Here is a 24,555-nt window from a genome sequence, read left to right as displayed (position 1 = left end):
GAACAGAAAACAACATTAAAATATCTAAACCTACAAGAACTGGCTACCAAACATCCACACAACATATGGAAAACAACTCAGAACAACATCAGGGACATCTCAAAAGCCACAATCAAAGCTCGACTTTTAACAGGTACCTATACTCTCCAAGCTGATCGAAAAAGATTCAATCAACATGCAGTGTCTGAAACCTGCCTTCTCTGTAAAACACACACTGAGGACAGATGCTATTTCATCCTTAAATGCATAGTACTAGAGTCACCACGTTCAAAGCATTTAGCTCTACTAAAGCAGCTCTTGGCTAGAAAATCAGCACCGACACAGCAGAAGAAATATTTAACGACGAAGAGCTTCTCATGCACTGTATGCTGGACTGCTCAATGTTAACCAGAATGGGATATATAAAATTCAAAGTGACATTATCACAGACATTGAAGAAATCAGCAGAAATTTGATTTATGAACTGCACAATCTTAGGGCAGTGAACCTTAATAGAGTATAATAACAATCTGTGAACTTAATATCGTGTGAGACAATAGTTTAGACAAAGGAACTTTTAATGATATATTTGAATTGTTTTTCCGAACACCACCACCAATCTTTTCGATTGGTAACCATATACCTGTTTACGACAGGGTGCTCCGAAGTCAACGGAGGAATTTACCAGCACAACAACAACATCAACAACGATATGAGTTCGTGGTCTAGTGGTTAAGACCGATGGCTACAGTGCTGAAGGTCCCGAGTTCGATTTTCACTCGGGGTGCTAAAAATATCAGTACATCAGAAGGGTAATTTTCACCCTCTCACACACATCTCTGGTACCCAGACCGGAGTTTAAACTAGAATGGGTACTTTGGGGGACTCGGTTGGTCAAAGTTGTCCCCTACTTTGACCTGGAGATCAATCTGCTGATATCTCACTGGTTTGTCTGTTTCCACCGAGTGGCCCGGTGGTTCTCTCCGAGTACTTCGGATTCCTCCACCATAATAACAGACTTCCCGGTGTCCTACACGCTCTCTTAGGTGGTGTTGGGTGGGGATTGTTCTGGTGGTTGGATAATATTGTAAAGGACACATCTCCATTAATCCTTAGGGAGTGTTCATGGATCCGCTGTACCCTTGCAATTAATCAAGGGGTGCGTCTAGATTGGCGGAATCTCGAGTACATACAGATGGCGACTTAGATCCCTTTAGTTTTTTTTCAGTATATGTGTGCCATATTTGTCCTTCAATCATTATTTTGTGCATAAATTAGGCTTTTAATTTTCTCATTTGAATTGTAATACAGTTGCCATTTTGGGGATTTTATAGCTGACCATGCAGTATGTGATTCGCTCATTGTTGAATGCTGTACGTTTTTTTCTATAGTAGGTCGTTTCTGTATAATCTTGTTTTTGTGGAAAGATGTCTAGTTGACAATTATACCACACATATTTTATTTTTATAAAGGAAATATTCATGTTTTGATCTCGTATTGGTCAAAACAAAACTTTCTTCAAGATAATCACTGGCCCACATTTGAATATTATTGATTAAAAGATTAAAATATGTTGAAGGATTAACAGAAGAAGCAATACTAAAGAGATTTTGATAAGAACAAATTTTTTACACAAACAATTCATGATATTATAACATTATTTATTCACAATTATACTACAAATATTTACAAATGAATGGTTTCAAATTTTATCATTTTATATATATTTTGACATTAACTTAAGAAACATAATTGCATTTATGCAAATGAGAGAAAATTTGAAATTGTGTCAATGTCAAACTCCACTTCCATCAGTCTTGGAGCTGTAAAGCTTCATCTTTCTTCATCTTTCTTTAGGTTTATATGTATCCGTTTCATCTTCATCTATTTGCTTTCTTTTTCTCCCTTTTTGCCATTTTTGATTTGCCTATAAAAACCAAAACATACATATATGATCATAAAGCTTTATGCAAAATGTTTATGGTGATGCTAACGCCAGATTGTTATTCTTTAAATGTATCCCATTTTATGACTTTCATCCAAGCACCACCAAAATTGCCTTTTATGATTTAACAATCAAAGTGCAAGGACTCTGCAATGACAAAATGAAGAAATTTCTAAATTTAGTGTTTTTTTATTTAACTTTCAACAATTATGTAAAATATCTAGTGAATCTTTGCAAGATTCCTCAAGTAATGGTACAACATAAGCAAATTTACTTAAATCAGGGATCTCCATGGATGAAATTAAATGATGGAGGAACTTTCACCATCACAAACCAGGTCTACGCCATACAGTGTACTGTGTATTGCGATTGAAAATATTTCATCCCTCCACATAAGGATTGATAAAAATGCTTATTCATTGCTTATTTGAATTATATTTATTTGAATTTTCATTAGAAATAAAAGTATCACTATTTTCAATAATTGCCATTTTTATAATTCAAAGGCAAAGCCTTCATGGTCCCCCCTCCCCCACCTTAGTCGAGAATGACCAACCAAAAGCTGTCATAAAGGTCCCTATGCTGTTTTCTTGCTATTTTTGGTTATTGTTATGGGGGTTAAAAATCACGTGGAGCTTATTTCCTTGGACACTGTCAAATTCAGAAGTCATGAACCCATTACTGGTATGACTGATTTGCAGCAACAAAAAATTAAAACGATTTGTACGGGTTATGTAAAGGTTAAAAAGATTTGTAAAGCAAACGTTTACAAACAAAAAGGTTTTTAATGACTTTATCTAGCAAATTGTTGCTATGCAACATGCATCTTTCGAGTCTGAAAAGAAAACCGAAACGTGGATTTATTGTAAACTACGAAATGTCTAAGTGGGAATTGCACTTCCATATTTCTTTACAGGAAATATTAAGTTTTACTTTTTAACTTTAAAAGCAATTCTATATTATCGTTATTATAGTCCCAAACAAGAATGTGTCCATGCATAGTACACAGATGCCCCACTCGCACTATCATTTTCTGTGTTCAGTGGACTGTTAAAATTGGGGTCAGAACTTTAATTTGGAATTAAAATTAGAAATATCATGTCATAGGGAACATGTGTAATAAGTTTCAAGTTGATGTAACTTTAACTTCATCAATCAAAGCGCGAAAGCGCTGTAAAGGCAGTTAATTACAGGTTGTGTGTATTTCTAGTCCAGTTATACCATTATCTTCCATAGAACAGAGGTGGTTTGTAGAATTTAAGATTCAGAGTTCTTCTGTACCTAGTTCACCTATATCTATAGTCTATGTTTACAGTATATTTTCTGTGCCTCCCATGAAATGCATTTTTAGCCATGGCCTTGTCAGTTTGCTTTAAATTCATGAGTTTGACTGTCCCTTTGGTGTCTTTCGTCCCTCTTCTTTAGACATATAAGAACTTTTCCTTTCCAATATAAATAGACTATTTTTAATTATTGATTGTATACGCATATTCTATGACTCCCATAAAAAATAGTTCACAAAGATTGACTAGTCTCTGTACTGTGTTTATAGCAAGAACACCAAGTAACATAATGGTAAATGTACATAGTAACATGTCAACTTTTTTGATGACCATACCTGGCAACTGTCAGTATTTGCAGAGTATTTCCCCCATCGAGCTCAAGGCTCCCAAATGGAAATTTTGTAAGAGCAATTTTGTCGACTATTTTAAAGGTAACAATTAATTCAACAATGGCTATGAGCTTGTTAATGCACGAAGAAGCCAAAAACCACATTAGAATATATTTGAAGGGAATCAATGACAAATGGCCCCACTTTAAAAAACAAGAGTGCACACACTGAAATGTCTCGCCTTCTTTACTAATCATTGATATTATGTTGATAATCCTAATAATAAAGCTTTATTACAACTGTCACATAATCTTAACATAAACCAAGAAAACTAAACATTGACAATTGAACCATGAAAATGAGGTCAAGGTCAGATAAACCATGCCAGGTAGGCATGTACAGCTAACAATTCTTCCATACAACAAATAAAATTGACTTATTGCTTATAGTTTAAGAAAAACAGACCAAAACACAAAAGCTTAACACTGAGCAATGAATTGTAAAAAATGAGATCAAAGGTCAAATAAAACCTGCGCGACTGACATGTAGATCATGAAATATTTCCATACACCAAATATAGTTGACCTATTGCATATAGTATTAGAAAAAAAGGCCAAAACTCATAAACTTAACTTTGACCACTGAACCATGAAAATGAGGTCAAGGTCATATGACACCTGCCAGGTAGACCTGTACACCTTACAACCATTCTATACACAAAATATAGAAGACCTATTGCAAACAGTATAAGAAAAACAGACCAAAACACAAAACTTAACTATAACCACTAAACCATGAAAATGAGGTCAAGGTCAGATGACACCTGCCAGTTGGACATGTACACCTTACAATGCTTCCATACACCAAATTTACTAGACCTATTGCTTATAGTATCTCAGATATGGACTTGACCACCAAAACTTAACCTTGTTCGCTGATCCATGAAATGAGGTCGAGGTCAAGTGAAAACTGTCTGACGGGCAAGAGGACATTGCAAGGTACGCACATACCAAATATAGTTATCCTATTACTTATAATAAGAGAGAATTTAACATTACCAAAAATTTTAGCTTTTTTTCAAGTAGTCACTGAACCATGAAAATGAGGTCAAGGACATTGGACATGTGACTGACGGAAATTTCGTAACATGAGGCAACCATATACAAAGTATGAAGCATCCAGGTCTCCCACCTTCTAAAATATAAAGCTTTTAAGAACTGAGCTAACATCGACGCCGCCCCCGGATCACTATCCCTATGTCGAGCTTTCTGCGACAAAAATTGCAGGCTCGACAAAAAAACTGCCCCAACCTGGATTACCAAATCGCCCCCACTTGTGAACCGTGTTAAATCCCATTAATATTACTCCTGCCAACTGGTCCCACCTAATGGAAATCGGTGAAATCTAGATAAATATATTATTAACCAGGATGAATTTAGTAATGCCAACTCACCCCACTTATGGAAAAAGATGTCATCCCATCGAATATAAGTTCAATTCCATATATTGCATTATGATACATTTAACAGGTTAACGTTTCTTTTCAATTGTTATGCAAATAACTAAGCTTCAAAACTTAGTTATTCTTCAACAATCAGGGTTTTTTTAGAATTATAATTTCAGTATATATCAATAATAGTAAGTAAAATAATTTTAGGTTTGTTTGTATTCTGTGTACATTAGTTTTCATTAAAGTGGTGTGAGTTTTTATTTTTAATTATATATATATTATTAATCTAAATATTACCGTTTTTTTTATGAATAGGGCGAGTTGGCAGGAGTAATATTAAACATGATTTAACCAATTTCACATGTGGGGCGATTTGATAAATCAGTTTTTGGCGGTTTTTTTAAAAAGTGGGGCGATTAGCCAGTGGGGCGACTTGTCCTGCTTCCATTTGAAGGCCCCCTTGAAGGTTTTGTATGACTATATGAACCATCTTTCATGTAAAACCCCCATGTGCATTTTGAAAGATATGTTTCTAACTCCAGGCAAAATCTACTGGTATGAATGAAAAAGAAGTTTTCAATTAAGGCTCTGTGGCCATAACAGCTGTCTCATTAGCATTTTAACCACTTCCAATATTTGCAATTAAAACAATAGAAGAAAATTATTCAACGCAAAAACAAAACTTACTTGTAAATATAAAATTCTCTTTACGGTATGAGTTTTTCTCATTGTTTGAGATTGTACAGTAGTACATGTACCTGTAACTGCTTATACCAATTTCTTATTCACTTTTGCTTGATTAACTCACTAAATATCATATACATTGTACCACATCTCCTTATCTTTATAAGCATTCCAATAACATGAACAATTGTAATTCAATTCTATATACCAAAGCAAAATGAACTGCACCACTTTCATTCACTAGTATGCATCGTTTGGCAAAATACAAGTTCTTAAATGACACAATATATATTTATTGATAAAAAAAAAATTTAGTATACAACTCTATAAACAGGTATAAAAAAACACAGCTGTGTCATAACTTGTGAAATCTGTGCTGAAAACACAGACATTGATGGTATTTGAGTAATTCCATATGTGAAGCTCAACATTAGCTCGTCAGTTGGTGGTGGACAGTTATAGTTCCTTTCTGCAGGCTAGGATGAATGACTTTTCAGGAAGATAATTTCACAAATCAAAACTTTCCTCTAGATTTCTCCTACAATATTCATCCAGTTTAGTTCTTTTGTTTTAATTGGACACCGTCCTGATTTTTAAATTTGCAAACCATTCAGTCTCTTGCTTGCAAATGGTGCATGAAATTAGGATGGGTATGGCAGTAGACAAGTCTCTTTAAAGTGGGTTTGTGCCCTGAAAAAAAGTTTTATAACTTAATTTTTTTGAAACTTGTGCAACACACATACCTAAATAACTATGACATAGAAGAGAGCAGCATTCGTGTCAATGTTTTGTTCCTGTTTACATTGTCATTGATATTTTTTTCAGAAAGCCTGAGGCATAGCTCATGAATTCCTGTCATTACATCCTAAATAACATAATTACTGCTAGAACAATTATCAGTATGATATACGTACACTATCATTGTACAGCCCAAGTCTTCAGTATATATAATTGTTGCATTCATTCACTCCTGTGTTCAGTCGTTCAAAAATATTTAAACATCAACAAATGAACTTTAATAAGGACAAGAAAACACTAGAAAAGATACGTACATACAACCCGTGTTTAAGTGTATTTGAGAGAAATATATCGGGTTAAACGATTTATAAGGGAGAAATATATCTGGTTAAACGATGTATAAAGGAGGAAAAATTGTAGATATTGCATTACGATGCTTTCTACCTAATAGCACGTGGATATGTTTACATATTTAGACTTGACCCAGTACGACCCGTACCTTGTAGGTCACCGCCGTCGACTAGACTACAGTCGTGTATAAGACAATAAAAAGCTTAAGCCTGTACTATTTGTGTGAAGTTAATGTGTTTGTTATGTACATTTAAATTGTTTTACCTGATAGCAAGGATTATATCTTTCCGTTTCCTTCTCAATTCACTTTGTCAAATTCTTCGAACTTCTTCAAAACATACGTATTACTGCGCCGGAAGTGAGAAAAATATGAGAAATCCTCGTTAAATAATGCTATTTTCAATTTTGTGGAATCCATTTTGTTATATTTATTATACAAAGATAAAAAAAGTTACGATTAATTATGAATTTGCATATCATTATACGGAACGTTTATGGACTATTTTTTCCATAGCTGTAAAACGGTCATTTTGGCGGGAAATCATGTACACATACACACGTAGATTGGCTGGTACCCGATCGTAATGTTACACATCACATACACAAAAAGCTAATACCCGGAACGTAGTACCGGGAACCAGGATAATACGTAGACAACATACATAACTAATACCGAAATTGAAAACGCTTTACAGTTTCTCGTTCATAAACCGAATTCCGCATTGAATTATAGAAGATGCAATATTAATCATGTTCAGTCGACTTTTCATTGTTATATCAACATCTGAACTAATTAAAGAATCTTTAGATGTCAGATAACACTCGAAATTGACCCGACCTCTTTCCGCACGGAATACACATAATGATAGTTTGTAGTCAGGTTGACTGCTTATAATGCAAAATACACACTCATAACAAGTTCTATAAAACAAACAAAACACACTGATCGTTTCTTTAGTCCCCAATGTAAATGAAAGAAATAAAAACCATATCATACCATAAAAAGAAGAGGAGAAATTCGAACATTTCCGGATCTATTTCTGGCCAAAAGACCCCCTGCAAAGATTGCGTATGAAAAGATGAACCTCATGACTTAAAAGTCAGGCCTTAAAGCACTGCCTTTAAAAACTACCTTGACCAAAAAATTTAACCTGAACTTCGCACTATCATTTTCTATGTTCAGTGGACCATGTAATTGGGGTCAAAACTATAATTTGGCATTAAAATTAGAAAGATCATATCATGGGGAACATGTGTACTAAGTTCCAAATTGATTGGACTTCAACTTCATCAAAAACTACCTCGATCAAAAACTTTGAAGCGGGACGAATGGACGCACAGAGGGACGGACAAACGGACGCACAGACAAACGGACGAATGAACGGAGGCACAGACCAGAAAACATAATGCCCCTCTACTATCGTAGGTGGGGCATAAAAATTAAAAAAAATTGTTTGGTTAGGGGGGTAATAGTTTTGACTTGATGTTTTGCTGTATCACAAGCTAAAACATCAAGACTGCATGACTACCATGAAATACTATTATTAGACTTGATATTTAGGTGCATCATAAGCCAAAGATCAAGACTGCATGACTACCATGAATTACTATTTCAAGACTTGATATACAGGTGTATCATAAGCCTGAGGTCAAGACTGCATGACTACTAGGAAGTACTATTTCAAGACTTGATATTTAGGTGTATCATAAGCCAAATATTAAGATCACATAACTACCATGAAATACTATTCCAAGACTTGATATTTAGGTGGATCATAAGCCAAAGATCAAGACTAAATGATTACTATGTACTTCTTAAGTTATTAAAACACCCTTTATCCAATGCTAAAGCCCAAATATGGTTATATCCTCAGGTCACATGTTTACCGTATAGTGTAAAAATATTTACCGTAACATGTCAAAAAGTTTACTGTAACATGAACATTAGCTAAATATAGATAATTGTAACCATGGAAAATCCCACTGGGAATTTTCACTGGTTAACTCAACCACCGGTAAACTCAACCGCCGGTTAACTCAACTGCCAGTTAACTCAACCGCCGGTCAACTCAACCGCCGGTTAACTCAACCGCCGGTTAACTCAACCGCCGGTTAACCCATCCGCCTGTTAACTCAACCGCCGGTTACCATATCTATATAAATAGGGTGCAAACATTAATCCACCATTCTGCCTCTGATGAAGGTCCTTTATGGACCGAAACCGGTCAGGCTATCAAACATCACCAGGCGCTGTTAATTATGTGTATTGGTATATATACTATATTTTTATGCTTTTACATTTTTCTCACTGATACACATAGTTAATATGGCTTCTACTAACGAAAGCTCCATGGAGCTAATGTGTTTAGAGACTACTTATGTCAGAACACCTTTCCTATATTGCCTATTGATTTTTCACTGGCATAGGAGCTCTAAGCGTAAGCCTAGCGATTACCTGAAATTGATGTATATAAGTAATACCTACATTACAAACTTAAGGTGTTGAAAACTTTTTAACACCGAGGATTAATATTCATCTACCTTTGATCTTGAAAGGAGTACTAAAGGCTTAAATGAAGCATTCTCAATAAGAAGCCCCCCCCCCCCCCCACCCCCTTGAACCAAATTTTGTTTGGTTAGGGGGGTAATAGTTTTGACTTGATGTTTTGCTGTATCACAAGCTAAAACATCAAGACTGCATGAGGCCTAAATTAAAATATTGTTTGTTTGCCATTCTCCTACCCAGAATTTTTTATGTTGGTAGGTAGGTAGGTAAATTATTTTATTTTTTTTCTGGAAAAATATTTTGGATGTTTATATAATAGTATGAATGAAGGGAGCCGCGTACATCTTTTATCTCTGCATATGCATGCATTTATGTGTCACTTGCTATAACCTTCACCTCTTATATATTCTTTTATACATGTATGTGTATATCTGCTCTTTTTTTTCTTTATTGTGTTCTGCTAGATATATTCACTGCTATTATATATGCACCTTTTAATCCTTAATCACCCTCTGTAGTGTGCTTTCTGGCTTAGTAATACAATTGCACGTGTCGTGTTGTTCTATTTGCTAATTAATATTAAACTTGTATACCTTTGAAACATTTCAATGTACTACCGCCACAGTGCTCATACTACTTCAGAATTATATGGGGGAGGTGAATTCTCTTTTGTAATTAATAGGGAGAAGTGGTGAGATTTGAAAGCGAAGTGCTCATTCGCGCGATGCGCTACAATGTTTGGATTTTACTATAATATAAAGGGTCACATGTAAATAATGTTCTTTTTATATTGTTCAATTCATATCTGAGTATACAATTAAAGTAACATTTCATATTAAAAGTTGTTTAAGTTTTACTAAGGTTCTCAGAGGCAGATTTAGGGGGGTCCAGGGGGCCCTGCCCCCCCTTTTTGTGAAAAAAAATGGTTGCTTATATAGGGAATTACTGAAGCGTAACTGGAGCAGGCCCCCTCTTAGGTCAGTCAGTGGGCCCCCATTTATGAAAATTCCTGGATCCGCCACTGGTTCTTGTGAGAAACTACCAACTAAATATTTAATATCTAGCACTATAAAAAAAAAAAAATTTTATTTTAAAAAATGTAAAGAAATTATAATATATCAATTATAATTTAATTCAAAACTATCTTGTGTATGAAATTCTGTGTTTCTCACAAAAAAATATAAAAGATATTAAGCTGGGCCAAAATATATTGATATTGATAGTATAATAGTCTCAAAGTTAAGCAACTTTAATCAATAGTTTGAAACAATCCATAATAAAAATAGGGAATTATATACACAAATCAATTAGATGAAACCAAAAGCCTCTTAATGCGAGCGGAATACGTAATTTCCCCCTTTGGCATCAATATTTTTCTGTCAGCTGTTCCATCCGTGCGTCCGTAGTAATTATTGTAAAAGTACGGATTTCGGTCATAGCTGGTCCGGTTCAGATCCGTAGTATAGAAATCGGTCAATGGCGGACTATTGCAATAAAATTTACAAAAATAAACGATGTTTGACAAGTTATCTGGTTATTTGGAAAGGAACATGACGTTTTTAATGCAATTAATGGATTAAACATTTGCTGGAGGCAACTTTTATCACGTTTAAATGAAGTAACAAACTTAGTTTGCCGCAAAATTTAGGTTGATGTACGTTTTCAAGTAACAATCACCGGAACTTGCGGAAACGCACGAAGTGATAAAAAGATGTAGATTTATCAAATAGCCTGCTACACACTGCAAAGACTACCGGAAATCAAAACCGCATGTAACCCGGAAATCAGCACTCGATTCTAAACTGCAACAGGCAAAATTCCGGAATAAAAAAAAATGTTTTTCAAAAACGTCAATAAAATTATTTGGGTCGCGGCGATTTTTTTGGGTCGGTCGGCTGACAGCAAACAAACAATATTTTAATTTAGGCCTGACTACCATGAAATACTATTATTAGACTTGATATTTAGGTGTATCATAAGCCAAAGATCAAGACTGCATGACTACCATGAATTACTATTTCAAGACTTGATATACAGGTGTATCATAAGCCTGAGGTCAAGACTGCATGACTACTAGGAAGTACTATTTCAAGACTTGATATTTAGGTGTATCATAAGCCAAACATTAAGATCACATAACTACCATGAAATACTATTCCAAGACTTGATATTTAGGTGGATCATAAGCCAAAGATCAAGACTAAATGATTACTATGTACTTCTTAAGTTATTAAAACACCCTTTATCCAATGCTAAAGCCCAAATATGGTTATATCCTCAGGTCACATGTTTACCGTATAGTGTAAAAATGTTTACCGTAACATGTCAAAAAGTTTACTGTAACATGAACATTAGCTAAATATAGATAATTGTAACCATGGAAAATCCCACTGGGATTTTTCACTGGTTAACTCAACCACCGGTAAACTCAACCGCCGGTTAACTCAACCGCCAGTTAACTCAACTGCCGGTCAACTCAACCGCCAGTTAACTCAACGGCCGGATAACTCAACCGCCGGTTAACCCAACCGCCGGTTAACTCAACCGCTGGTTACCATATCTATATAAATAGGGTGCAAACATTAATCCACCATTCTGCCTCTGATGAAGGTCCTTTATGGACGGAATCCGGTCAGGCTATCAAACATCACCAGGCGCTGTTAATTATGTGTATTGGTATATATACTATATTTTTATGCATAAAAATTAAACTCCTTCAACATGATCTGTATGCACAGCTCTTGAAAACAAAGCTAAACTATTCAAAAGATTATTGCCAAACATATTAAATTATGTCTTATACATGTTTGACCCCCCCACATTATTTATGGTTGTGCCTGTCCCAAGTCAGGAGCCTGTAAATTCAGTGGTTGTCGTTTGTTTATGTGTAACATATTTGTTTTTCATTCATTTTTTTATTTAAATAAGGCCGTTAGTTTTCTCGTTTGAATTGTTTTACATTGTCTTACATTGTCTTATCGGGGCCTTTTATAGCAGACTATGCAGTATAAAAAAAGAGGGACGAAAGATACCAAAGGGACAGTCAAACTCATAAATCTAAAATAAACTGACAACGCCAAGGCTAAAAATGAAAAAGACAAACAGAAAACAATAGTACACATGACACAACATATAAAACTAAAGAATAAACAACACGAACCCCACCAAAAACTAGGGGTGATCTCAGGTGCTCCGGAAGGGTAAGCAGATCCTGCTCCACATGTGGCACCCGTCGTGTTGCTTATGTGATTACAAATCCGGTAAATAGTCTAATTCGGTAGGTCACATAAACTTTGCTCCTTGTTTAAAGCTGTACGGTAACCTATAGTTGTTAATGTCTGTGTCCTTTTTGTTCTTTGTGGATAGTTGTCTCATTGGCAATCATACCACATCTTCTTTTTTATATTATAAAAAACACTCTGTCAGATTTGATTTCTTGAAAAACATTTATCTGAACAGACAACTCTAGGTCATAATGACTGGAAAAGTAAAATCACAAAAATACTGAACTCAGAGGAAAATCAATTTGGAAAGTCCATAATCACATGGCAAAATCAAAAAACAAAACGCATCAAAAACGAATGGACAAGAACTGTCATATTCCTGACTTGGTACAGGCATTTTCAAATGTAGAAAATGGTGGATTAAACCTGGTTCTATAGCGCTAACCCTCTCACTTTAATAACAGTCTCATCAAATTCTAAGTTCCATGACTTTTAAAATTCTTTGATAGCTTGCATTAGAAACCTAGACTGACTGACAAAACTCTTTGTCCCTTTACATTGTATTACTGTAAATTCAGAAATTATTGCAATATTTTTACTATTGCAAAAAATGTGACAGTCTTTGGTCTTAACAGTGTTAAAATCATGATAATAGCATTAAATAATACTTAATTTTTATATGAATTAAATAGGATTTTTCTCAATATCGCAAAAATAAAATAGAATTCTAGTCTAAAATGACAAAATCGTAATAATTAATGCATGTAATAATTTCTGAATTTACAGTACTTATATAATATTTTCTCACACTTTCTTGATTTTAACTGGACTCTTTGGTGTGCATTTAAGTGCTTTATTATTCACATCATGTATCCATCCCATTCAACTATCATTGATACACTTACTAGATTCTCTATGTATTCTACTGCCATATAATTGTCTGTATTTAAACTCAGCAGCTGTGAGGGCAAGTGATGTCGTCTTCTTCTGATATTCTTTGATGTGCTGTACCTCAACTCCGTCAGACCTAATAAATAATCAAAAGAGATGAGAAAGTCTACAAATATACACCCACAAAATGATGATAATGTTCAGCACTTACAAATGTTAACAAGGGGAGATTACTGGCCTCATCTTCATCATAAATCATTGACAAGAATGTGTCCCAAGTACACGGATGCCCAACTCGCACTATCATTTTACATGTTCACTGGACCGTGAAATTGGGGTCAATACTTTAATTTGGCATTAAAATTAGAAAGATCATATCATAGTTAACATGTGTACAAAGTTTCAAGTTGATTGGACTTCATCTTCATCAAAAACTACCTTGACCAAAAACTTTAACATGAGCTTCACACTATCTTCTTCTTTGTTAAGTGGACCATGAAATTGGGGTCAATACTTTAATTTGAAAATAAAATTAGGAAGATCATATCATAGTGAACATGTGTACTAAGTTTCAAATTGATTGGACTTCAAATTCATCAAAAACTACCTTGACCAAAAACTTTAACCTGAAGGGGTACGAAGGAACGGACGAACGAACGGAGGCACAGACCAGAAAACATAATGCCCCTCTACTATCGTAGTTGGAGCATACAAATTTGAAATGTATTGTATAAACAGTTATAGATCAGTTGTTATAAATGAATTCAATTCAAATGATTTTAACTTCTACAGATAATCAATAAATACCTATGAAAGACCTAAATGTAACTGCCTATTATTTTTATTTTTAAGGAAAGTATTATTTCAATAATTATAGACTACTCACCTGCTTGATTCAAAAGGTATGAAATCTGGGTTGTGGTCAAAATCATCTTCTGTATCAGCAAAACTTCCTTCATCTTCTAAATAAAATATAATAATAATTTTAATGTCTTTTGTTTAGAGAGATTGATGCAAATTATAACATATATATATATGGACCATAATTTGGTATTCAGCCTTTGGTTTCTTTTTGTATCCTTTTTTATAAGTTCTAAAATTTTAACTTTTATTTTGTGGGTTGTGTTGGTGTTAGAATAGTATGAATGGAACAATTGAGTTTTTCGAGAAAAAATTAATTCATTTTGATTCACCGTTTACATGACATGAAACCAAACAGGAAACCAATCTTTATTTTCTTTATTTTGCACAATATAATTCAAAAGGCATAAATAAACACCATTACTAGTGTTACTTGCTTCATGTTAATATCTAAAATCTATTTTCAATGTTATATTAAAGTTTTTTTTAAACCTGACAGGAAACCATAAGAAACCGAAAGCATTTTTTTAGTTTTATTTTATTGCAAAATCTGCTTAAAATAATCTGAACAGTATACTTTTTCTTAAAATCCATCTTAAATGTATCAGTATTATAAAACTCCTAAATATGTGCTTGTTTTGAAAACAATTAGTACAATTTATTCAGAATTTTCCATATTTTCTTCATTGATACAGGATACCATAATCGTTGTATCTTGATGTTTAAGCCAAAAAAATGTATTTATATACTGAAATGCAGTCCACTTTAGCGTTTGATAGTTCATTGATAACATTTTGGCGTATCACAAACAAACAACTTGTTACGTCTCATTTCATTGGCCGAAAGATTTAAATACAACAACAATGTAGTCAGTGTGCATGTGAATTGACACAGGTGACTGACAATGGAATCTACTATTTTACTACGAACGCTACGAACGTAAAAACAATGATTTGTATAGTTTTACAAACCTTTGGTCAAAAGAAATAAATAAATGTTTTGTTAACTTCAAATAGTGGGGTCGAAATATTATACTGATACTTTGTTTTAAGTAATATTCTAAGTTCTTTGCATGCAACAACTCAATTATCTTGTACCCGGCATGATAAGAAATATAAGGATAAAATAAAATACATGTGCTGCTTTTATACGAATGAATATATGAACCACTTTTAATTTCTTTCATACTGACGATAGGGTATAATCCTAACAATGTCGTAGTCACTTAAGTATCTCATAATTCTTATCCAATAATTAATCAGGGGTTGCACTGACATTCCTCTTTTATTATTTTCATGCTATAAAACATACACACAGTACAAAAATGTAGCTATAAGCGTACCATAAACAGAGAAAATTGTCCTTAAAAAATAGAAACAAAATAAGTTTAATCGTATCATTGGTGCACCTGAATGTATTCAGTAAAGGCAGGTTGTAGTAATAAACTAAAATTTTACATCGGCGAAGATTATTTCTTATGCATGTGTGGACCTAAATTATAAATTAATCAATGTAAGAATCTATATTTATCTTTCAATTTTATATTTTTATATGTAAGAATAGAGCTGTAAAAATTATTGAACTAGCCACTAAAGTATATGTATTCGTATTTACAATGAAATACAAAACGAAACGTGTATGATAAACTGATAAACAAAATATCAAGAAATTAAGGATGACTAAATGCATGTACAAGAAGAAACTCACCTTTTTATCGATACATTTAAATGATTTAATGAATAAACCCTTTTTTTAAAACTGTTTGTTTCTATTTACATAGATATAGGAAGGTGTGGTGTGAGTGTCAATGAGACAACTCCCCATCCAAATAACAATTTACAAAAGTAAACCATCATAGGTCAATGTACGGCCTTTAACACAGAGCCACTGAACAACAAGCTATAAAAGTCCCCAAAATTACTAGCGTAAAACCATCTAAACGGGAAAACCAACAGTCTATAAATATTTACAATATATAATTTACGTTCGTTTTTCAACCGAGAATAGCAAAACCAAATGAAGTATATCGTTGGAGTTTATAAACTACATTTAATCATCCCCTGTGCCATGATTGGCCATCTCCGTTTTTTTCAGAAAATGAAAAAAATATGTGATTTGAATGTTTTTTTTATCCTACATTGAACTTTTGATGTCGTCCTTTGATCTAGAGGAGACATTTAAATTGAATATTTAGATGTGAAAACTGTTAAGATTTTAAAGTTTAAACTTTACTACCAATTGCAGAAAACTATTAAATCATTAATAAATTTCACATGCACATTTATAAAAGCTAGAATTGTGATTGGAATCATGTATGAGAATACATCGATGGCAGCTTTAAACGACCTTGACCAGATACGTGAATAATCAGTCCATTCAACGTGTTCTATTTTCGAAGGTGTGAGGTCGAAGGTTTGAATTGACCAATGGAAACGATCGTTCCTTAGAGAGTTGATCTAATAAAGTTTGTTTGACTGATTACGTCGCACTACCTTTCGCTAAGCTAAACCGCATATGAGTATATTTGGTTTTGATATTCCAGTTATATACAATTTATTCCAAATCATTGGCAATGTAACATTCTTTAAATCCAGTAAAGAAAAAAACTTTTAACTTGGAATTAAAATCTTTAAAATAGGCACAATGTGATACTTGTGACCTGTACACCATCTACATGGTTTCCACATTTTAACCTACTTTAGTGGGCTAAAATCAATAAAGTACTTCCTTTCATGTCATGCATGGTAAAAGTTTACTTCTCCTTTGACAAGTTTATTGCGTTTCTGATAAGTGTTTGCAGAACATGAATAAAAAATATTAATTAAAAACTGTGACAAAGATTCCAACTTTGTACATTCCAAGTGCAACGGTATATTAACATGTATTTTTTATTAAATTATATTTATTCACCTAAAATATCCAGTAATATTTACTGCTGAAGTTAAATCAATCCAACGAGCATTGGTACAATGATAAGAGACGTAATTTCGATTGATTTTTCCAAGGAGTCTTCACGTCATTATCGGGAAACGAAGTGTGTTCTAACGTCTGTTAAATATGAAATCGATTTTGTCAAGTCATTGGGCATTTATTTTCACACAGGATCGTATGTAACATTATGCACATAGGAAAAATAACAGACCACCAGCGCAATCTCTTTGACAATTGTATTTTCCTCTTTTAAACAAGACGAAGCAAGTCTACAGATTATGTTTGCTAACATCCCGTTGGAAACAAAAACAATGTTTAGACCTAGTATTTCGTACATCCGGCCGTAATGGTGTTATCACGTGTTAGTCACATGTTTCACGTATGACCGGAAATGATTAGAACTTAACGACAAAAACAATTTTAATAAATAACTGGACTTCTGTTTCGTGTGAAATGTAACGCATAACGATTACGTCATTTTCTAACTTAATTATTATGAAGAACAAAGTAAGAATGTAAATCATCTCGGATTTACCTGTTTGAACATCTCGCGAGAGTTCATATTTGCATATTGTTTTTAAGAATTCTATTACAACAAAACAGATTACATCATCTAAAAATTGCGTTACGAAATCGGACACAAAAATCACGCCACTGTTCTTACATCTGCTACATAAATAATTATAGTTCTCTGCATTTTCTTCTCACTATTCTTATTGGTCGATGTTCTTTGTTATTTGAAAGCAAAAGTTACGAATTTGCCGGTGACGATTATCTATAAATCAGTCAGTGTTATGCTCTTTGGAAGCAAAAGGTAACTCGAGAAACGACACAAAAATACGGTTGTAGAATCTTTGAAATTCGTATATTTTAATTTTTTTTCTAGGGAAGAGTAGCATACACTTGTATGTTGATAAAAATAATGGCATCTTTAGATGTAGTTTTCTTACAGTAATTCACATTTTATCACTTTTCTATAGTTATAGGAAACGGAGCCCAATAGCAAATTATGGTCCATATGTTGTTCGGTGTGAGCCAAGGCTCCGTGTTGAAGGCCGTACTTTAACCTATAATGGTTTACTTTTTAAATTGTCATTTGGATGGAGAGTTGTCTCATTGGCACTCACACCACATCTTCCTATATCTATATATAAACACGTTGCATTGTAATTTGAAGTTATTGCCAAATACTTTTCAAGTATCATACCCTGTCCTTAATCTAAGAAAATAGTAGGCAGAAGTCTAAAGGATTAAGTGAAAAATGTATAAGTTGCCCTTAAAGTAAAAATAGTATACAAGTGTTCTCCTCGGAATTTTTTGAAGTCTTGAACATATGTAGCACATAATTCTTTTTTTTTAGCAAAACAATCTTTTATAAATATATGTATTTAAAAGTTTCTAACAATTTTGTTAAATTTTGGCATTTTTTTATACTAATTCCTAAAATTAGAGCAAGTAGCAGATTATCATCGTTATCAGGTATTGTTTATATCATTAATAGTAATCAGGTTCATGATTAATAACTATTACCATCTTCCTGTAAACTGGCTCTCTCTATAATATCAGATTTAGAATTGGTTTTCTCAGTAGTGGTGTTTTTTCTACTTGGCAATTTTTCTGCTATTCCTTCCAAGAAATCCTCCGGTAGTCTTGCATTCTTTAGTTCTTCCATCTTTCTTTTCTAAAAAAAAGAGAGGAAAATATCATGAATACATCAGACAAACCATACAAACTGTTTGTTTCTCAGAGAACATGGAGAAATATAATTTTAAAATGGCTAAATAAATTGGTCCAAATTAGATGTATTTAAAAAAAAATATGATTCAGTTTTAAACAATTTGTTCAGGCAAACTTAAGTGATAGAACGTTAACCAATATTGGGACATACACTGAATCCTTGAGCGTACAGACATACAAGGGGATCATTTAATGCCCCCTCCACTGCAGTATGTGCATTAAAAAGTTTAAAGAATTAAACTGTTGATCATACAGATTGAAATGACATCCAAGTGTAACCAGTAACTAGATGATTGCCATATCTCTACAATGAAATACCTTTTGTTCTTTAAACTGTTCATCTATCTTCCTTCTCTTTTCTTTAGTTTTAATTTTCTCAGCATTGATGTTCTTGATGGCATCCCTCATTTGTTGTAATGCTGTCTGCTTCCCTGTTTTAAAACTGACATCCTCTGGGGCATCATCTTCATCAGATAATCCAGCATCAGAACTCTCTGTAAGTAAAGATATGTATCATGTAATTAAAACTAGGTCAAACTATTGAAGACATCTAACATTCAGAAATTTGCAGCTGTCTGATAAAGGAATTCAGCCCAATAATAAGGTAAAGCTGGGTTTTTTTTTGTAATTTTCTTGGTACATTTAATTTTGTTTTAAATACAATGAAAAAAGAAAGTCATACAAATTGCTAACATGGCTAAACATTTGAAGATTTTTTTAAATTAAGTCATTCAATTAGAAGATGCATGGACAGTTTAGGGTTAAACTAGTACTTATACATTCAAGTCGTTTATACATGAAGAAAAATATAATGATATAGGGAAGAAATTATATCCTGGTTAAGGCAAATTTTAAGATTTATATTTTTTAAAGTCTTGAATAGTCTCCCCTTGATCTATAACCAGTATATTTTAGATACAAGAATGTTAAAATGTGGAATTCAAATAATTGTTATAATTCAGAATTAGTTAGGATATTTAGCACTAGCTTAGAAATAATTTACTTGATAAATCTTCACAATTTTAGATAAGTGTAAACATGGTAAAGCTGTCACGGAATAGAAGTTCCTTCATAATGTAAGTTCCAAATGGAAAATTTATTCTGGAATATAACTTCCACAGGAATAAATATTACAGTAGATGTTCCTAACGGAATAAATAGTTCATGTATAGAATATGTGTTCCATCAGGTACAGGTATTATGACATTTTTTATACATGTTATAATAAAGTTTCCACTGGAACTTCTGTAAGGTGGAACAAATATAAGTTGACATTATGTAACCCCTGAGGTCTAAATGACAATAGAGAATTAAGGATTAAAGAAGTGCTAATATACAAAAGGATTTTATTACTGTTATGTCACAAAGACTTGGTTTTGGAGAAATAGATAAATAAGCTTTATTATGTAAAGTAAATATATTGAGTATTAATGTTATGTAAATTAAATAATGAAGGATATATATATATTAGTTGACCATGTACATGTGACCATGTACATGATGTAGTAAGGGACCGTCTTGTAATGGACACTTGCCTTATACATGTAGTCTCGTATTGGACACTGGTGTGATAGACTTGTACATGTATTTTGACACTTGTAGTTTACACTTGTGTTTAGACTTTGATTTAGGAAGTTGTATTGAATTGATATTCATGATATTAGACATACTGTTTTAATATGTCTCATGAACTTATGATGTGATTATTGCGATTGATAACTATACTGAATGCTGATTAATAAACATTAAAAATTATTATATATTGAACTTTGAATCTGTATTCATATCAAAGCTACCAGCTAGTTCCCCCAACCTAGCAAGATGAGTAACCAGGTCAGGAACCAGCATAGTACTGGCCTTGGTTATAGATCAACAAAAAGTTATTTTATTCAACAATTCCTATATATAAAGTTAAGCTTGAACATGTTGAAGTTTCGAAAACATTATATGGTATTTCTAAACATTTATCAACCAGTCTTTATACGTGACTTTTGGCCAGTATATGTTGGATATTTGGGAGGTGAATTACCTTGTTATAGGATATGTACATAGTCATGATAGTGAACAAATGTAGGACATAAAAATCAAAACCAAAGATATGTTGTATGCATGTCCTGTTTTTCCCAGATATAAAATGAATCATCTTGACAGATCAAATATTATGAAAAACTTCAAAATTATTGTAAAGATTATCATCATGCATAATGTCATGATCATTCACCACAGGCACTTGTTTCAGGATTTTTTTCCCTGTATACCTTAATATATAACAAAATAAGGTACTTAACTTGCATTTTAGAAAAATGTTGGGCAGTGACATATTTGTTATATGCTGCGTTCTGGGCTGTCAACCCCACCAAAACTTGTTATATCATAAATCTTGATTGATTTATCTTTACAATATTGTATAACACGCCTACATTTGTTGTCGGAATCATTCTTAGCAATACTACCCAAGTACATGTACATGTATGTCAATAGTTATAATTTTGCCAACCGCTGAAAATTAGGAAATAAATGTTTAGCAAAAAAGTCATTTAAATCAAATGATTTTATTTAAAAACTGTTATTTTTTGTTTGAACAGAACTTATCCCCAAGTTTATAGTAAATATGTACAAGATACCGTGAAAAACAACTAACAAGACGTGTTAAATTACATTGTAGTTGTGTGTCTAATAAGTTACAAGTTTCCATTTTCAGACATGTTAGATACAAATTTGTCAATGAAAATGAAACAACACATGAACAAGATCACATAACTATGAGAATCATTTAGACTTTCCCATAAAATGAACCAATCAGAAACCGATAAATATAAGGAGACGTGACGTGTTTATTGCCAATTCATCAGTGGTTGGTAAAATAATTACGATTGACCATGTTGAAATACTTGGGTCGGATTGCTACGGACACATGACGGATGATTCCGACAACAAATGTAGGCATGTTATACACCAATGTAAAGATGGCTCCAGGTGAGGAATACAATGTAACATTTATTTCCCCAACAACACCAAATAGGGCTTGATCATGTTGATAAGGGATTCAAAGAGCACCATACATTTGTATCAGAAAATCACATCACTTTGGACACAGAAACCCAGTTGGCATGGTTGGGATTTTACCTTAACAATTATGAAATCAAAAAGTTTGCTAGTTTAACAGGTCAGGAATAACCACCAATTGGTGGATTATACCTCAATTGACGTATAATCCACCAATTGAGGTATAATGGTATAGACCAATTGGTGTATAATTGTTTGTTTTTCAAAACAAATTATTCTACTAAAATGGAGCATTTTTTTCTTAAAACCATATTATGGTATGAAAACTTGTCAAACATTCCTAGTTTAGTATAGTGACATAACATATTGCATTTAATCAATAATTGTATTTCCAGTTTCTTCTATTGTTATCTTGTCAATTCTTGATTGGCAAATTTACCTGTAATCACCTTTCAAAGGACATCATTACTGTCTGCAGTCATGTGATCATGAGTACAACTCAACAGGTGAATGGAGCTCTTTGTTAATACTTGACTTTCATGATAAAGAGTCAATCATGGTCAATAGTACAAATGTTTCAACAAAAGAATTGTTGTACTCATGCATTCTCAAGAGATGCAGCAGGCTTTGACTAAACTAAAACTTTTGGAGGACCCAATAAGGGTCATAAAATAGGTTACAAGTTGCAAAATCATGCTCCTATCTCACACTAGAATTTTATTACCAAAAAAATGTGTTATACGTCAATTGGTCTATTCCAATATACCTCAATTGGTGGATTATACGTCAATTGAAGTATAATCCACTAATTGGTGGTTATTCCTGACCTGTTTAACTATTATTTCTGTGAGTTGTAGGAAGGTGTCACAGCAACAGGAGAAAATAAATCATTTCTTTCTAGACCATAACAATTTAGAATACACTACACTGAAAGCATAGTAACTTACGAAAGTGCAAGGATTTGTATAGTAAGATCTTACTATACAAATCCTTGGTAAGTGCTGATTAGACCTCCAGGTAACTTTCAAATATAGCACTTCGTCCTGTAGATTTCAAAAGTATAAAATGTGTTGCGAAAATGTACATTACCATGCCCTGAATCTTCCAATTGAATGTCGTCGTCAGAATGTTTCATTTCGCCAGATTTGTTGCTCTCTTTGTCGTTTAAAAAGTCAAATGCCGGTGTTTCAAAATCGTCATCATCAAATTTAACATGATGATACCTTCTTTTCATATGAGAGGCCATTTTAACAAATAAACACTAGAAAAACAGATTGCTTTTGTTTCCCCTCACACGTTTTCGATCACTGGGCAAGTTGAATACAGGGGAAAGGAACCAACCTAATAGTGACTATTGTTCTGCTCTGTATAAATCTCCGTTTAATTTCGGAGCACTCTATAATATTTCAAAATTTACGTACAGCATGCTGACGTGCAATAAACTGAAGATGTTTATAGTATAATACTGACTATACTATTATTAATTGTCTACTGTATGCTTTTTTTTAAAGAACGTACGATAAAATTGTTGCCTTTAAACTAGTTGCAGTTTCTGAACATAAATAATAAATAAGCTTTATTTATCGTAGTAGGCAAGTTGTAGGCGGGGTTCAGGTATACAAACAGAGACAACGTAATCTCTAATAAGCTTTTACAAATGGAAGTTTTTAACGACCTTGAATTAATGAGCTTTTAGCCGACATATAAGACATTTATAACAATACAAAACATAATACACTTTCAATGCACCGTGACCACAAAATGAAACACTAAAAGCATAATCATTGGGTAAAAAGCAGAATATAACTAAATTAAAAGCATAAGCTAGGTGTCACGTAGTAAAGGTAAAATCATATAAGTGTAAACTAGGCATAAAAGCTGGCCAGTAAAATGCATATCATAATAACACTCATAAATAAAGAACTATAAATATACAGCTGATGTTGTATGGAATAATCTACCTCATGATTTAAACAAATTGTAAATTTCAGTCACTTTAAAAATATTTGAAAATCATGGAATAGAAATGACTGATCATTTAAATCATATTCATTGTTTATCAAGTTATGTATTTGACTGTTTTACTTTTTGGTCGGGTTGTCTCCTATATGCTTTTTCAGTAAACACTTCCACCGTGTATCATCAGTACACCGGATATAGGTACTAACCAAGCGGACATGACCGATTTTGAACTAACATGGTAACAAAGATCTTTGTTTTGCTTTATCAATATTCAATGTACATTTCTCAACATTTGAATTTCCTGCTCCCAAATAATTTTTGCATCGATTTTTCCTATTCATAAAACAACTTTGATATTCTAATAAGAACAATGAACTTCAACTTGTTTATGAGCAAATAGTTGTGAATATCAACACTACATTTACATGTTTCATCTGAACGAAACCTAATACATGGCAAAAGTAAAAGTTACCAATCATACATCTACCTGTTATTACTCATTCGTTGACACTTTTGGGGGTAATGAACAAGTATGAAAATAAAGTTTTGTGTACGGTGTAAAACAACTTAACTATGCACCGTACATAAGGATTTATGTGGTCAGCTAATCACCGTACACAACGTTTCTTTCGGTATAAAATATCGAAAAATAACATATGTATGAAAGATTTTAATGAC

At 33.1% G+C, this 24,555-nt stretch overlaps 1 protein-coding gene across 3 annotated transcripts in view; it reads right to left on the bottom strand.

Annotated features, from left to right (window-relative positions):
• Positions 1-1,623: 1,623 nt before the first annotated feature.
• LOC134692070 (nucleolar protein 7-like) overlaps positions 1,624-24,555 on the bottom strand; it is a 37,290-nt gene continuing 14,358 nt past the window's right edge. The window contains exons 1-6 of one of the 3 annotated variants that reach the window (XM_063552434.1): positions 23,005-23,261; positions 19,228-19,403; positions 18,703-18,853; positions 14,267-14,342; positions 13,395-13,516; positions 1,624-1,906 (exon numbers count right to left, since the gene is read on the bottom strand). In XM_063552434.1, coding sequence (XP_063408504.1) covers positions 1,860-1,906; positions 13,395-13,516; positions 14,267-14,342; positions 18,703-18,853; positions 19,228-19,403; positions 23,005-23,161 — 729 coding nt within the window. In that variant the 5' untranslated portion in view covers positions 23,162-23,261 and the 3' untranslated portion in view covers positions 1,624-1,859. Of the gene's footprint in view, positions 1,907-13,394; positions 13,517-14,266; positions 14,343-18,702; positions 18,854-19,227; positions 19,404-23,004; positions 23,262-24,555 lie in introns of those variants that run through there. The other 2 variants (XM_063552433.1, XM_063552435.1) reach the window with 2 other exon arrangements.

This window comes from Mytilus trossulus, chromosome 12 (genome assembly GCF_036588685.1).
Source record: "Mytilus trossulus isolate FHL-02 chromosome 12, PNRI_Mtr1.1.1.hap1, whole genome shotgun sequence".
NCBI lineage: Eukaryota > Metazoa > Mollusca > Bivalvia > Mytilida > Mytilidae > Mytilus > Mytilus trossulus.
This window is presented reverse-complemented; position numbering and strand designations above follow the sequence as displayed.